Raw genomic sequence first — 18,372 nt, 5'->3', positions numbered from 1 at the left:
ATGTGTTGGTATTTGTACATTCATTCATGGCATGGTCGGCTTCATGGTGGAAGCGGTGAAACTGTGGGTTCACATGGTAGCATACGTTGATCCTTAATTGGAAATAGGCGTAGTAGTAGACGGTGATCCTTAATTGGAAATAGACGTAGCATACGTTGATCCTTAATTGGAAATAGGCGTAGTAGTAGACGGTGATCCTTAATTGGAAATAGACGTAGCATACGTTGATCCTTAATTGGAAATAGGCGTAGTAGACTTTGATCTTGTCCGGATCGGAAGCGTGGCTTGGATTCTAAATATTAAATCGGAAAGCGGTGAAACGTTGGGTTCACATTGAGGTACCACATGCATAGAGTCACATGTCTTGCATTGAGTCACATTAGAGTTATGTGATAATTGAGTGTATGCATTGTTGTGATTGTGATGTGTGTATGAGATATGGTAATTGAATTTGGTGATGTTTGAGTACATAACTTGGCAAAAAATGTGATTATGTTATAATTGTAGTTATGTGTATTTTTGGAAATATAGTATTGGATTTTAATCTTCTGAATATTTGAATCAAAAGCTATGATTTAATACTTTTTTTCATGTTGGTTGGAGACAATTCATTATTAAATAATATGTACTTAAAGTTGAGCAATTTTCGAAACAATCATCATGTCGTCTATTTCAACATAGTTACGATGGTCCAACTCAATATTGGTCATTTTCGTTCAACTTTAGTTTATCAATTGTCATTCAACTCACATTTGCTCGATGTGATTTCATATTTCTTCATTTTTTTATTTATGAAATTTAACTAAATATTATTAATTTATTTTTAAAAATGGTTCAACCGTAAGTTTAACCAATTAAATAGGGGTGTTTGTGGGTGAGTTTGATTCGGATTCGCGAGAACCCAATATATATATATATATATATATATATATATATATATATATATATATATATATATATATATATATATATATATATATATATATATATATATATATATATATATATATATATATATATATATATATATATAAAATTGGAGATCAACTTACTCCAAGAGTAAATTGTTTTATCTTACTCCAAATTATAGTTTTTAAATTGAATATAATCTAATGGTTAATTAAGTAAAAATGATAATTAATCATTATATTAAATTCAATTTAAAAGACTATGATTTACGTTAATTTTGATCATTATATTTACCATATCAAATAATTTTCAATTGATGTTAAATTTTATAGAGATGATATATATGACAGTACATTTTAATCCAATTGTGAATTTCGTTATGCGGATATGAAGTGAAAATTTATATGAATAAGGATCCTTTGACACCAGGTATAAGTCTTACATAGTAAATTAACTAATAGTTAATACAATTTATAATTTGATTAATAAGTGTTCAAATATTTTAAAAAACTTGAGTATTAAAAGTAAATTTGATTAATAAATTATAAATATTAATTAATTAAATTTACAATTTAATTTCCTATAATGGTTAATGTTCACTGTTTTGTTGGTTATTAAAGTAGTAAAAGTGAATATTAAATTATAACTAAAATTAGTGATAAAAAACTTACATTTTTATAATTAATAAGATGATGAAATTGATTAAAAACATAATTTTATATTTGTATTATATAATAATTATTTTAAATAATTTAAAATTATATTTTATAATAAAATAATATTTTTTAATTAGTAAATACATTAATATTCACCATATTTTATGAATATTATAATACGGTATAAATATTAAAACTAAGGCCAAAATATCATTCCTAACAAAAATAATCGTGTTAAACGACTCTAGATGTTCTAGGTACTTATGGGTGAAGGATGCAAAACCATATACAATTATATAGTAAATGGTGTTGCACTAAATGTCAAGTAAGATTTAAAATTATAAAGGAGAAGTTATTAATTGTAATAAAGACCAAAAATAAAAATAAAAAGTTTAATAAAAATATTTGAAACTTAAAATTGAAAATATTTTTTCCTTCTTGTTTTAGATAGAGATATTCTACATAAGTTAAAAAATTAAATTATTATCAAAGAGAAGTTTACAAAATGTAGATTAATATTTTTATTTATTATTGATTATTTTCGATCATGTTCCTCTAATCTCCCATGGATCCTTCTTCACTCTTCTTCGGGATTGTTGCTTTCCATGAACAACCAAAGATTTCAACCCAGAAAATCCCAGATGTGATTAAGAAGAAGTCATTCATCCAAGCTCTCAATGAGGTGTGTGATATGTCCTCATCTTAGCTTCTGCAAGCTATCATCAAGGGTGATAGGCTCTCGATAACTATTCTTGAAGAAGAATACAAAGCAGGGTTACAATATTGCAAAAACAATCTTCATGATAGGATTCTTTGGCCTAAGGGTGCTACACCTCTTATTGTTTATGTGCTTCCCTCTAAGCTTGATGCAATTTGGACTGAAGTGAAAAACCGGGAAGTTCTCTTGCTTGGTTAAGGTTATTACGAATTCACATTTGCTAGCGTGGAAGACATGAGAAGAGCAAGGGCTTCAGGTACTCTGAATCTTAACACTGGCTCTTTGAAGTTGTTTGCCTGGTCCAAGGATTTCAATCCCTCTTCAAAGAATAATACCTCTGCATAAGTTTGGGTCAGATTCTTTAGGCTTTCGCAGGAGTATTAGAGACCAAGGACTCTTTTCGCCATTGCTAGTAGTGTTTGTACCCTTATTTGTATCGATGTCTTTGTTTCTAACCCTAGGGTTGACCGCGCCTTTGGGAAATTCGTTAGAGTTTTAGTTGATATGGATCTTGCACAACCCCTCAACTACAATGTGCTTGTTGAGAGAGAGGGTTTGCATTTTTTGCGGATGTTGAAATGAAAATTTGTCGGAATTCGGTTTGCATTGCAGGAAAGTGAGGCATAGTGTGCAGGATTGCAAAGTTTTAAATAAACCTCTACATAACACTACTTTTGTGCAGAAACCTAATTTTGATAAAAGGAATGACGTTGTGGTCAATGACATCATTATTGCTGATAAGGTTGCTAAACCTGTTATTGGTTCGGATATGGCTCATCTTGTTCTTTCAGAGGTTGCTCCCCTGGAACCTCACGCTCCTTCCAATTTTGTGTCTCAACCTTCTATGGGCTCAGACTCCTCCTCAGACTGTGTGGCTGTGATGGTTGAAGACCAGCTAATTATCCAAATTGTTGATGTTGTTGATACTGTGGTGTTGAATGCTAAGAACTTCCTAAGGAATTCATGGGCTGCTCTTGAGGATGACACATGGGTTTCTTAGTCTGTTACGCATAATAATGGCAAATGGGCATTTTCTACCGCCATTTCCAATCTGAAGAAGAAGCAAATACATTCGAATCCAAAACAGAAATATGGTTCAAGGTCTCAAGTTGGACTCAAAAATCCTTCCTTATGAAGAATCTTTATTGGAATATAAGGGGAATTGCTAAACCCCCCTCAAGATTAGCTCTTAAGAGATTGTTAAAAGTTCACAAACCTAATTTTCTGCTCATTGTTAAACCGAAAACTTCTTTTGACAAAATTTCGGGCAATTGGTTCCATAAGCTTGGTTTTAAGTTTTTTGCTTTCAATAATCCTATTATTCTATCTCTGTGGTGTTTTTGCAAGACAGATATTGGCCCAACTATTATTGATTCTCCTAACCAATTTGTGGTGTTTTCTTTTGGTTTGGACCATAAGACCTTGGCTACTGTTGCGGTTTATGCCTTTATATGTTTGTATAAGAGGAAAGAGCTATGGAAGGATCTTTCTGAGCTCCAAATTCAGCATCCTCTCCCTTGGAACTTCATTGGTGATTTCAATGCTATAATGGGGGCTTGTGAACATTGGGGTCACAATGCTCCTACAAAGGGTCCTATTATTGATTTTCAGGCTTGGACGAATTTGAATCAGATCTTGCACCTTCCCACTCAAGGATTTCTTTTCACTTTGAATAATAAAAGGGCTCATCCTTATTTTATCAAAAGACGTCTCGACTGGAGTATTGTTAACTTATCCTGGTTGAGTTCTTATGCCAACACTTATATCTGCACCCTTACCAAGTTGCATTCAGATTGCTTCCGTATCCTTCTCGAATTTCATATTAATCCTATTATGCTAGTGAATCAATTATGGTTTTTGAAAACTTGGATTTTGCACAAGGATTGCAGTAAGATTATTGAATCTTGTTTGAATGAAAAGGTAGTTAGTTGTCATATGTTGGTTCTTTGTAGGATGCTTCAATTGCTTAAAAGAACTCTTAAAAGCTTGAATAACTCCACCTTTGTGAATGTTACTCATAATGTTTTAATGGTGGAAGATAAGTTGGATAGGATTAAGGCTCAGACACAAATCTCGGGGATGGATGCTAACTTATTTAGGCAAGAATTAGATGCCCGAGACAATCTCATTTTAGCTTTGAATATGGAGGAATATTTTTGGAACGAAAAATCTAGGCTTAAATGGCACCTTAAGGGAGACCGAAACACTGCCTTTTTCCATCAGGTTTCAAAATCTGGAACTCTCTCAAGCCTATTTCTATTCTCAAGCATGGAGACGATATTTTTTTGACGCCGGAGCACATTGCTTCTCATGTTGTGAATTACTATCAAAACTTGTTTGCTTCTAACATTTCTATTTTGCAGGGTTTTCTTTTGGTATAAAAATTCATTCCTACATTGGAGGATAATGACATGAATGCCTTGCTTACTTTTCTTCCTTCCTTGGACGAGATCAAAGTTGTGGTATTCTCCCGTAACTCGGAAAGCGCGCCTGGCCCAGATGGAATTGGTGCGTTTTTTTATCAAAGTTTTTTGGATCTTCTTAAAAAGGATGTCTTGGCTGCTGTCTGAAAATTCTGGTACGTAGATATCAGATGTCTTATGCGATGTCATGACACTAATATCAAAACTTCACACAACAATAATATTATGCAGATAACAAATGTTGTATACGATGTCACGACACCAGGTTCAGAATATGTCACACCAGAAACAATAACAGTGTAAAAAGTAGGAAGAAAATAACACAAATCAATTGTTAACCCAGTTCGGTGCAACATCACCTACATCTGGGGGCATCCAAGCCAGGAAGGAAATCCAATATAACAATATTAGTTTGAATTTCTAAACAAACTCAGGTGTTACAAATTTCTCACCTAATCATTACCCGTAGAATTTTTATCTAAGACTCTTCTAGATATGAGACCTTTCTCATTTCTCTTCAATCACACAACAGTGATAACAATTGAAAAGCAATCAAAGAATAGAAGACACACTTCCAATGAAACAAAATGCACTCTTGCTTAAAAGCTCATGAGTGATTCACAATTACAACTCAATAAACTCATTCCAAATTAAGTATCAAAGAGATACTAGAATAGCTCACAAATAACCAAATACAACTAAACCCTAACAATGACAATTTCCAGCGTAGCTTCCTTGTTTCTTAGGTTTAGAATCACCCTTTAAATAACCCTAGAATAGCATGGGCTTCGGGCTAAAAAATCATCAGATGCAAATCAAATCAAATAAAATCAAATATGATGTCTCCTTAAACGTTTTGACATCTGTTCTACATAATATCAAATCAAATCTGATGTCTCATTAAATGTTTTGACATTTGTTATGCATAATATCAAATTAAATTTGATCTCTCCTTAAATGTTTTGACATTCATTATGCAGAATCAAATCTGATGTTTCCTAAAATGATTTGACATTTGTTCTGCATAATCAAATATGATGTCTCCATAAATGTTTCGACATCCAGTCTGCACAGTCTTCTACAGAATAAAACCAAATGTTTCAACATCCAGTCTGCAAAATCTTCTGCAGAATTAAATCAAATCTGATCTAATGTTTCCTTAAAATGTCTCAACATTCCTTTTTATGAAACAAGTGCACAGCTGGAAACGATACAAGAGTTCCTAAAATAAACCTTCTTGAATAGTCAGATATGATAGCTAAATATTCAGAGAATCTTCAGATATCGCATGATAAAATAAGTCTTCCAAGATATCAAACAAAACATGCAAATATGTCTGACCAACATGTCACGATATCTTGCTCAACTTCTTGTTGTGATACAAGTTTTAACAAAATTGATGTCAATCATAAAAACACAAAACTAACAATGTCCCCCTTTTGGCAAATTTTGGCTAAAACAACCTTTGCATCATATAGATGGAGAAAAGATAAAACAACAACAATAATCACAACCACAAAAACCAAACACTTAGTATAACACCAAGACATATCAGAGGCATACGAAGCAAAAATAAGTAGTAGAAATCGAACCTCACAGAAAAGACATAGAGAGAAATAAACTCTCACATTTCAAGCCTCCTTCATAAACAAATTGTCAAGACATTATGTCTGACATCACATCAAGCACACAACAGCCTACACACAAACATAATTCTTTGAAACAAAATGTTAGTACATTATGTCTGACATCACAACAAGTACACAACAGCCTAAGCACAAATAGAAGTCTCTGAAACAAAATGTCAAGACATTTTATCTAACATCACAGCAAGTACACAACAACCTTGGTACGAACAAATCAAACTCCCCCTGAATGTCATGATCAGCAACACATACATAACTCCCCATGTCACACATGAAACATACTCCCCCCCAAATAAACAACCTTCACATAGAGAATAAAATAAATCAAGAGCACAACCAGCAGAACTTTCACTATCTACTCCCTCTTTTTAGCCAGAACATGACAAACCAAGCAAACATTCATCAATGGCAACAAAACAATAGAGAAAATCAGAAGCAGAACATGTGAATTATAGGTATATACCATGGCAAATAGAGGTTTAATATTTAGTGCAAAGTCCCACAAGAAACATACAAATTCAAACAGAAAACCAAATAGCTCGAATGTCAGCTGAAGCATCTGACTCATTCCTTGTTGGCTCAATGTTTGACCCAATGTCTTCCATATTTTCTGAAGCATCAATCTGCTAAGATAATGTTCCAACATCTTCATCAAGATAAGTCCCTTTTACAATAATAGAATCATTAACCATAACATTAATTGATTCCATCATGCCCTTGGTTCTAGAGTTAAATACCCTCTAAGATCTACTATTTGTAGAGTAACCAAGAGATATCCCTTTGAGATTCATATGTCCAAGCTTCTGGTGCCACAACTTGACTTCATCTTCCTTGGACATTAGGCATGTGGAAGAACAAGTATTTTCATGTGGAACAACCTTAGGTTTCCACTCCTTTCTAGTTTTAATCATTACATGATTAGCCCAAGGATGTGTTAGATGTTTTGGATAACCATGTTGTCTGTAGCAAAAAGGCTTTATATGTCCATATTTACCTCAATAATTACATTTCCAAGGAAAAAACATGACTTTAGTTTGAGTTTCCTGATGTCTGGCGGGATGTTGTAACATTTGGTCGGACACCATGGGCTTATACTTCCTTTTTGGAGGAATAAATTTTATCACATGGGTTTTTCCTTGTTTATTTTGATATTAGTAATTAAAACCTATACCTTTTAAGTTTCCGTCCTCTTTTCTAACTTGAAGAATTTCATCTAGCATGTCTGATCCATTGCTCAACATTCTTATGGATTTGGTCATGTTTTCAAGTTTAGAAGACAATAGAGTTACCTCATTTTCAAGATTAGTGACAGTAGGTAAAAGATTAGAGACATCCTCATCACAAGAATCTTCATCAAATTCATATCTACCAGTGAAATCTGTAACATGTTTAGCAGTCTCACCTTCAGAATCATCAGACGAAGAAACAAACAAGCCTTTCTTTTGTTTCTTGAGATATGTGGGACATTATGATCTAATGTGACAAAACCCCTCACATTCATGATATTGAATACCTTTTCCTTGATTGGGCTTTTCTTTTGTTCTTGCTTTTCTCTGGGAATCACTATTCTTGCTGATGTCATATGAGATATTCTTGACATTTGGTCTTGAGTTCCTGTCCATTACCTTCAACACCTTGTTGAATGGTCTCTTAAGAAGTACAATAGCATTATACATTCCCTCATTAGGTTCCAAGTCACATTGGTCATCTTCATCTTCAGTGTTGGATACAAAAGTTATGCTCTTATTCTTCTTTTTCATATCTGTCACTAATACCAAATCCAAAAGTTTGGAGTGACCCAACAAGTTCATATACTCTCATGTTGCTGATGTCTTGGGCTTCTTCAATGGTTGTGACCTTTATGTCAAATTTCTTATGAAGGGACTTGAGAATTTTTCTAACTAGCTTTTCTTCTAACATCTTCTCTCCCAAGACACTAGATGAATTTGCAATTTCAAGAACATTCATGTGAAAATCATGAATACTCTCATCATCTTTCATATTTAGATTCTCAAATATGGTAGTGAGAAGCTGAAGTCTAGATATTTTCACTTTAGATGTGCCTTCATGGGTGGTTCTTAGAATTTCTCATGCATCTTTGGCCACAGTATATGTGTTTATTAACCTAAATATGTTTTTGTCAACTCCATTTAATAGAGCATCCAAAGCTTTGGAGTTTCCAAGAGCCATTTCATCTTCTTCCTTAGACCAATCCTCTTTAGGCTTCAAGTCAGTTGTAGCCTTCCCATCTTTATCCTTCACAACAGGATGTTCCCAATCTTTGATGATAGCTTTCCAAGTCTTGCTATCCATAGATTTTAGGAATGCAACCATACATGCCTTCTAATAGTCATAGTTGGTTCCATCTAAGATGGGTGGTCTATTAACAAATCCTCTTTCCATGGTACCAGAAAGTATCTTCCTCGGATCTCACCCAAAAACAGAGTAGGGTGCCTGCTTTAATACTAATTGAAAATTATGGTACGCAAATATCAGATGTCATATATGATGTCACGACACTAATATCAAGACTTCACATACCAATAATTTTATGCAGATAACAAATGTTGTATACGATGTCACGACACCAGGTTCAGGACATGTCACACCAGAAACAATAACAGTGTAAAAGGCAGGAAGAAAATAACACAGGCCAGTTGTTAACCCAATTCGGTGCAATGTCACCTACATCTAGAGGAATCCAAGCCAGGAAGGAAATCCACTATAACAGTATTAGTTTGAAGTTTTAAAAAACCTCTAGTTTTATAAACTTCTTACCTAATCACTACCCGTGAAATTTCTATCTAAGACTCTCTTAGATATGAGGCCCTTCTCACTTCCCTTCAATCACACAACAATGATAAAAACTAAAAAACAATCAAAGAACAGAAGACACACTTCCAATGAAACATAATGCACTCTTGCTTAAAAGCTCATGAGTGATTCACAATTACAACTCAATAAACTCAGTCCAACTCAAGTATCAAAGAGATACTATAATGGCTCACAAATAACAAAAGACAAATAAACCATAACTATGACAATTTCCAGCGTAGCTTCCTTGTTTTCTTAGGTTTAGAATCAACCTTTAAATAGCCCCAAAATAGCACGGGCTTCAGGCTAAAAAATCAGCAGATCCAAATCAAATCAAATCAAATCTGATCAAATCAAATATGATGTCTCCTTAAATGTTTTGACATTTGTTCTGCATAATATCAAATCAAATATGACGTCTCATTAAATGTTTTGACATTTGTTTTGCATAATATCAAATAAAATCTGATGTCTCCTTAAATGTTTTGACATCCATTATGCAAAATCAAATATGATGTTTCTTTAAATGTTTTGACATCTGTTCTGCATAATCAAATATGATGTCTCCATAAATGTTTTGACGTCTAGTCTGCATAATCTTTTGCAGAATAAAATCAAATGTTTCCTTAAATGTTTTGACATCCAGTCTGCAAAATCTTCTGCATAATCAAATCAAATATGATATAATGTTTCCTTAAAATGTCTCAACATTCCTTTTTATGAAACAAGTGCACAGCTGGAAAGAAACAAGAGTTCCTAAAATAAACCTTCTTGGACAGTCAGATATGATAGCTAAATCTTCTGATATCTCATAATAAAATAATTCTTCCAAGAAGTCAAACAAAACATGCAAAGATGTCTTCCAACAAGTTTTAATAAAATTGTTGTCAATCATAAAGACACATAACTAATAATGTCATCCAATTATTTTCTTCAGGGTAGATTCTCCATGGATTTAATTCTTACTATTTAGTGCTCATTCCCAAATGTTCTGGTGCGGATTCTTTGGATCAATTTCGCCCTATTTCTCTCTCCAATTTTAATTTCAAGGCTATTTCTAAAATTATTGCGGTGAGATCTGCGCCTCTTATGGATCATTTGGTCTCTCATGTACAACGGGGATTCATCCAAGGTAAAAATATTAAAGATTTCATTGCTTTGGCTTCAGAAGCTTTTAATTACTTGATTCTAAATCTTAGTGTGGGAATGTGGCGTTCAAGGTGGATATCCCCAAGGCTTTCTACACGCTTATTGGAAATTTCTTCCTAAAGTTCTACAACAATTTGGTTTTAATGTTACTTTCTGCAATTGGATTATGAGCATTATGAATTCTTCCTGGGTTTCTATCTCCGTCAACGGGTCGCTTCATGGCTTCTTTAATTGTACCAAAGGGGTCCTTCAAGGGGATCCGTTATGTCCTCTCCTTTTTTGCCTCGCGGAAGAAGTGCTTAGCAGAAATCTCGGTTTATTGGTTGATTTCGGTTCTCTGAATGTGATGAAGGGGCCTAGGAATATTATGATTCCCTCTCATACTTTCTATGTGGACGACGTCCTTATATTCTACAAAGGCAGTGTTTCTAACATTAAGAATCTTACTACTGTTTTCAAGGAACATAGTGAGGTTTCTAGACAGTTTGTTAATTGTGGGAATTCCTCTATTTTTTGGAGGTGCTATGTCTTCTTCCCGTCTCAATATTTTTCCGTTTCTCACTGGATTTTGCATTGGTTCCGATTGTTTTATTTATCTCGGAGTGCTAATTTTTAAAGGAGAACTAAGGCTAAACATCTTCAACCGATTGTAGATAAAATTATTCTTAAAATTGCTTCTTGGAAAGGCTCCCTTCTCTCTTTTACGGGTCGGGTCGAGTTGGTCAAGACTTTAATTCAAGGTATGCTTATCCATTCCATGTCTATTTATGCATGGCCAGTTTCTTTGGCTAGGCGTATTGAGAGAGTTGCTCGTAATTTCATTTGGATTGGGGATGTTTCAAAAATTAAAATTGTTACGTGGCCTAGAAAAATATTTGTAAACCGGTTTCGGAAGGTGGTCTTGGGCTTAGATCTTCAGTTACTTTGAACGAGGCCTCTAATGTTAAGCTTGGTTGGGATTTTTTAAATTATGAGGATCACTGGGCTTCTCTTATCAGAAGTCGAGTTTTGAAGAATAATCATTCATTCATCGTCATGTTTATCTCCTCTATTTAGACAAGCATAAAATCTGTGTTTCCGCTAATCTGTGATAATTCATCTTGGATTCTTGGAATCGGTAGATCTATTAGATTTTGGTTTGATAATTGGTGTGGTGATCCCTTTCACTTGGAGATGGGATCGATGTCGGTGCCAAATGATTTGCTTCTTAGCTCCTTCATTATTTGACCGTAGATAGAACTTTTTGAATGCTAATATTATCATTCCAGCTTCGATTCAGGAAAAACATTCAAAACAGTTTTATTCCTTTTGATCTTTGTTCGGATAAAAGTATTTGGAAGCATTCTTCTTCAGGGGAGCTTAATCTCAAAGATGCTTATGATTTTAAGCGTTTACTTGCCTGGTGTCCATTCTGTTTGGTGGAGGTGGGTTTGGGCTAAGTCTATCTCGCCTTCTAAGTCTTTTATGGTTTGGAGACTATTGAAGTCTAAACTTTCCAAGGATGATCAACTGAAGCATAGGAATTTTTCTTTTTCTTCTAGATGCAATGAAGAAGAATCTATTGATCACCTATTTTTAGGTGCTCTTATTGTTCTCATCTTTGGTATTGGTTGTCCAAAGCTCTCAATATTAGTTTGCTGATTAAGAAGTGGGATTGTAACAACCCGTATAATATATATCTAGAATAATATCATACAAGTGATATTCTTTGGTACTAATACAACATAAGAGCCTAGAGGCATCATTATATACACATGTCCAAACTAAAAAAAACATCAATGAGATATGTCATATAATAAAACCTATTAATAAAATCTAAGAACTATGTAGAATATCTACAATTATACAAAATCCTCAGTGGAATATCACAATAACCGCATCCTTTGAAACATCAGTAGACAACTTCTCTTGAATTCAACCTGTAAGGAATGCCTGAAAAATAACAACAATAATGGGATGAGATAATAATCTCAGTGAGTTCTCCTAACCTATGGGTCCACTCGACTCTACAGGGATTCTAATCAATTCCAACTCAAGTATTTGCCTTTCGTTACTTGTGCATCACTCGCACCTTGTAACTAGGACTTGAGCAACTAAGAGATATTCACAATGTATGGAAACATGTCACTTGAGTTCACATAACTCAATAAATCACTATTCGGATTCACGCAACATCGATCCCCAACCAGACCTACGTCTAGGCCAAGGCTTGGTTCACGCATGCCCGTATGATTCGACTTTCACGATGGATATCAGGTTTCCCTATGGGACTCGAACCCACTTTTAAGAACCATCGCTAGTATGGGACTCGAACCCACTTTGAGTATCTTTCACCATATGGGACTCTAACCCACTTAGGTGTCCACCTTTCCCCATGTACGCCATGGTTGAGACTCAAACCCCATTGTGGCACAAATCATTGGTGCCACATCCCCACTTGTCATTTTACCTAAGCCCTTGAAGTGGTATGTGCACAAACATAACTAATTTCGAATACGTGATTAATTCTAAACATCAAATAGGACTTTTGGAGCAAGGCTCCTCACCAAAATAGGACTTTTAAAACAAATGTTCCTCACCAAATGTCAAACAATTCTCATGATATCATATCAATTCTTATGGTATCATAACATGATCCATTCTCATACATAAATCACACATGTTCCATACAAAGCAGGTTAATGTATCATTCCTGTGACTACTTGTTAGTTGTACACACCACGGTACAATTACATCCAAGCATCACTATCTAACTCATTTCATGACTTAATTTATCTTTCTAAGTCATTTACCTAGTATTCACCTAGGTTCACCTCACTCATAAGTTTTAATCTTATACTTACACAATCAACATACAACAATTTCACAACATAGTTCATGAATACACATAATAATTTCATAACCAAAAAATAGACAATAAATGTAGTACAAACATATTTTTCTTATCGTCAATTGATAAATCATTAGATTACCTTTCCAATGTGTTCGACGTCACGTTTATCGTAGTTACCATTCCCGTTTTATGGTGGATACAGGGAAATAATTTGTAAACACACATAATAGTATAATACCTACAATCAAGTTATAATTAACTTATAATCATGATTCTATCTTACCAAGCAATAGATCATTGAACTAGCTTTCAAATACATCCGGTTGGGCCTCATTCCGAGTTACGAAACTCATTTTAGAGTAAAAACAGGGGAACCAATCGATTGTTGTCATGGCCCAGTCGATTGGATCAACATTCTGCCATGATTTTTCACTAAAATGGAAGGGACCAATCGATTTGTCCATGGTGTCAATCGATTGACACCTGAAACTTTTCCAAAAATCACATTTCTTAACATGTCTTCTTCCATCCCTTACCATTCTAAACCATTCCAAACCATAGACTAACATAAACTCACACGAATTAAGTGATTTTGAAGTATGATTCAAGAACAACATAAATATGCCACCATGGGAATCAAAGACAACAAGAACAACATAGGAGCAACATCAACAACACAATATAGTACCAACATATAGAATCAAGGAGAAGTATGAACAACAATAATTTCATCATAGATTCACTCCAATAATTTCATCATAGATTCACACCAATCCTGTCATACGGTGAACTGGACTTTTTTGTGGTTTTAATCGCAATGTCGCGGTTAGCAAGAGTCGCCACCGACTTTTCTTTTATCCAATAAGGAAAGGTGGAAAAGAACAGGAAAGACCTTAATTTAGATTTTGGGTTCGGGAGGTACATTATACAAAGGGAAGGTGTTAGCACCCTTTGTATCCATGGTTATCCATGGGCTCTTAATTGCTCGATCACTTATATTATTTTTGTCTAAAAAAGTGTTTGTGAATTGTTTGGAAAATTGTTTTGAAAAGAGAATTTAACTTTGTAATGATTCTTGTATGAATGTATACAAAGTGGTTATCTCGTTTAGTTTCGAAAATTGTTTAGAAAAATATAACTCGGTAATGATTCTAGTATGAATGTATACCAAGTGGTGATTTTCTGAAGGTATTTTGAAAGGTGTGAGGTGTGAAAAAATGTTTTAGGTTGTGAGCCAGCAATTAAGAGTTATACCGACCCAAGGTCTTTATGAGTATTTCCTATCCTTATGAGGGTAAAACTGTCCTTATTATTGAGAAATAAGTAGTTTTATCCTTTGGATGTTTAAGGGTCATCGTAGGGTCATCGATAGGTCATTGAAGGCAACAGTTACGAGGATATCTTAGCATTCGAAGGGACTATCATCTTTTAACCGTAGGCAACATCGGAGGGTCATCGAGGGACAAAGTTGTATATTCGAAGGCAACATCCGAGGGACTATAATTTATTTTATGATGATTTAACCGAAGGGTCTTTGCTAAGGGTATCCCCACGTTCGCGGGACATGACCGTAATATCGTAATCGTAAGGCAACAAAGAGAGGTCCAAGATCACTTATTCAAAGGCAAAGTTTTACAATTAATTATATAATTAGGATGAAACTCCACATTAAAATTATTAAAAATAATATATTAAAAAATTAATACATTAGAAATTAATACATTAAAAATTACTTTAGGGTGAAACTCCACAAGGGTATCCCACAAATAAAGTGGAATACCTAGCCAATAACCTTTTCCTGGGATATGTGAACCTTTACGAAACTCAAAAAAAAAAAGAAACATGTCAGAACACCAAATCAGGGTGCAATCGAAGATTACACCGGAGAAATATCACAACAATAAATAGGATAGGATGAATAATGCATGGCTATGATAAAACATAAAAAAAAACAGAATAGAAAAGTCAGCTACTGTCTCGTTCGCCTCTGCCTCGCCTAGCGAAGGCCAGGCGAATACTCGCCCCAGGCTCGCCTAGCAAGGTGCTAGCGAGCGGCCACGGATTTTGAATTTGAAAACAGCCCCACGTTAGGAACTTTGAATTTTATGGCATTTTATCACAGGAATAACATGATCAAACATTCAGGGTATTCAGGCATATTTAAATTCCCATACGAAAGCAAATTATATATCAACATTTAATCATGATGCATTATATATGTAGATATGGCCAATTGAAAGTATAAACAATAGAGATACGCAAACCTGTTTGCCAATTCAAGGTTGAAGGGATTGACCACTTGTAGTATCGGAATAAGTTAGGCAGCGGGAATTGGACGGCGATGGCTTCGGTGCAGATGGGCTGCCTTCAGGGTTTCTTTACTCTGAATTCTCCGGGTAGGCAGGGTTCCTATGCCAAAGTTTCTATCCGTCCTTCTCTGTTCTCTTTCTTTCTTTTTCCTCAAGGTTTTGTTCCAAGGAAACCTCAGAGTGTTTTGCTTCTCTTCCTTCTTTCTCCAGTGAATCTCCCAGTGTAAACTCCAAGTCTAACTCCCCCTACTGAAACTTCAGTATTTATAGACTAATTTCGTGGGTAATGGGCTTGGAATGAGGGAGACCCAAGTCCAAAATAATTTGTTATATTTTATTTATTTATTTATTTTAATTATTTAATTAATTAATTAATTAATTAATTAATTAAAAAAAAAAATTTCTCTTTTTTTTTTTTTTTTCGTTTTTTTTTTTCGTTTTTTTTTTTTTTTTTTTTTTTTTTTTTTTTTTTAGGAAAAATGATGGGTAATTTTTGGGGTATGACAGCTGCCCCTGTTCAATATTCTTGAACCGAGAGAGTTAGGATGGCGTGTATGCCATTCGTGGTCTGGAGGTGGAAGATTATTGAACACTAGAATGCCCCAAAAATTTGCACTTGAGAATCGACAGTTGGTCTTGATGGAGATGGGCTTAAAGATGCCATCCGGGAGGTTTGATGACGAAAGCTTCAGATCGCGCCGTATATTATTTGGCCAATTTGAAGACATGGGTGCCACACTGGGTCGTACGTTAGACCGTATAATGAGTCATCCATTAGGCTGCCGACTTCGCTGGGGAGTCGGAGTGTGTCATATGCTGTTGGGGATAAAGGGTCAGAATGGACCATACGCTAGATCGTATCTGAGTTGCAGAATGAGCCGTACGTTAGGCTGAATCTGATGACGAAAGGGGTAGTCGTACGTTAGACTACACTTCAGAAATGTACCGTATGTTAGGTAGCATCTGAGGGGATGGACATCCGAACGGGTCGTACGTTAGACCGTCGCAGAATGAGTCGTCTGTTAGGCCGCATCTGATGATGAAAGCGGTAGTCGTACGCCAGACTACACTTCAGAAATGTACCGTACGTTAGGTAGCATCTGAGGGTTGTAAGATCCAAACGGGTCGTACGTTAGACCGCGTTGGAGTTGCTGGAGTTCAGAATGGATCGTACGCTAGATCGTATCTGAGTTGCAGAATGAGTCGTACGTTAGGCTGTATCCGAAGAAGAAAGTAGTCGTACGCTAGACTACACCCCTGAACGTACCGTACGCTAGGCAGTATCCGAGGATTTGAAGGTCCAAATGGGTCGTACGTTAGACCGCATTGGAGTTGCTGAAGAAGTCATATGTTGGGCTGAATCAGAATGAACCGTACGTTAGGCTGTATCTGATAACCTGTATATGTTGTACTTGCAATAAATGTCTGGGATGGGCTTAAAGATGCCATCATTAGGAGGATATCGAAGTGTTGTCAGAATGAATGTTCCCATGAACTGTATTTGAAATATGTATCTGAATCTTGAATGTGATTGATAAAGGTGTCTGTATGAATGAACCTTTTATTTTGACTATATCAGGAGGATAAATAACCTGCAAAGAAAAGTTAGCTTCATGCTATGTCATGATGCATGAGATGTTTCGTGTTATGCTAAAATAAATGTGAATGTTGTATGCATGCGTATGCTGTGAAAGGATGTAATGAATGAGTTATGCGTATGAGAAGTTCTGCTTGGGGACTCTACTGGGGAAAATAAATCCCCATCTACTGATTTGAGACATTTGTGTCGATGACCCTTTCTCGGCTGGGGATGCTTGATTTCTGTCTGATGGTGGAAATATTCAACAGAGCCTGGCTGGGGATGGATGAGATGATCAATCTGTCTGGTGACGCCGACCTCTGTTGGGGAGTAACTGGCTGTGCCTGGGGATACTGCCATTTTCTGAGGAAAAAAAAAGCTTGCTGGGGAAGAGAATTGGTAGCGGATTCAGTGGAAGCATGATTAGACCTTTTCCTTGATCCTGAAGTCGGGTAGTAATTGCTATTGCTATTCTATGCATGTATTTTTGGTAAACATCAGTCATATTCAAATGCACATATTAATTCAAATTAAATCAATGGACATTTACGCAACCAAAACAGAAAAGTAAAAACAAAAGTATCTTTTTTTTGAAAGAGGGTTGTATTGAATTTGAAAGGAGGCCTATGAACAGGCAATTTGTGTACAAGGAGACAGAAATCCTAGTAAGAGGAAATTGTCGAAAACAAAGAGAAAGCTATGTGGAAGAAGTCCTATTGATTTTAAGCCTACTACTGTCATTATGTCTTCGAGCATCTCATCCCTTGCTGTCGGATAGAAGTGATTGGCTTGGTCAGTCCCTCAAACTTGGATGAAAGTTGACTGAGAACGGGACATAGTCATACGCTTTAATCTCTAATTTTTGCCTGGACCGCCTTTTCAGGTTTTCAGTCCACCAGGATACCCTTTTTTGCCCAAGCCGCCTTTTCAGGTTTTCGACTTGCCGGGTGTACATTTTTTTTATATATCCCTAATTTTTGCCCGAACCCTTTTGGTTCGCCGGGATGCCCTTACTTTTGCCTAGATACGTCGATCTAGCGGGTCTCTTTTATGCGTAGTATTTTTTAACTATGTCCGCGTTCACGGGATGTGGGAAGTCTTCACCATCCATTGTAGCGAGTATCATGGCTCCACCTGAGAATACCTTCTTAACCACAAATGGCCCTTCGTATGTGGGAGTCCATTTGCCTCTGGGATCAGTTTGTGGTAGAATGATACGTTTGATTACCAAGTCGCCAATTTGATACACTTGTCTCTTGACCTTTTTGTTGAATGCCCTGGTCATGCGCTTCTGATATATCTGCCCGTGACATACAGCCGCAAGTCTCTTCTCATC

At 35.5% G+C, this 18,372-nt stretch overlaps 1 protein-coding gene across 1 annotated transcript; it reads left to right on the top strand.

Moving 5' to 3' along the window:
* The first annotated feature begins 3,191 nt into the window (after positions 1 to 3,191).
* On the top strand, positions 3,192 to 4,572 carry LOC127106981 (uncharacterized). Its single transcript, XM_051044273.1, has one exon. It carries the CDS (start codon positions 3,307 to 3,309, stop codon positions 4,570 to 4,572), a length of 1,266 nt encoding a protein of 421 aa, XP_050900230.1. The 5' UTR covers positions 3,192 to 3,306.
* Positions 4,573 to 18,372: the final 13,800 nt, after the last annotated feature.

The sequence above is a fragment of the Lathyrus oleraceus genome, chromosome 1 (genome assembly GCF_024323335.1).
Source record: "Lathyrus oleraceus cultivar Zhongwan6 chromosome 1, CAAS_Psat_ZW6_1.0, whole genome shotgun sequence".
Lineage (NCBI taxonomy): Eukaryota > Viridiplantae > Streptophyta > Magnoliopsida > Fabales > Fabaceae > Lathyrus > Lathyrus oleraceus.
This window is presented reverse-complemented; position numbering and strand designations above follow the sequence as displayed.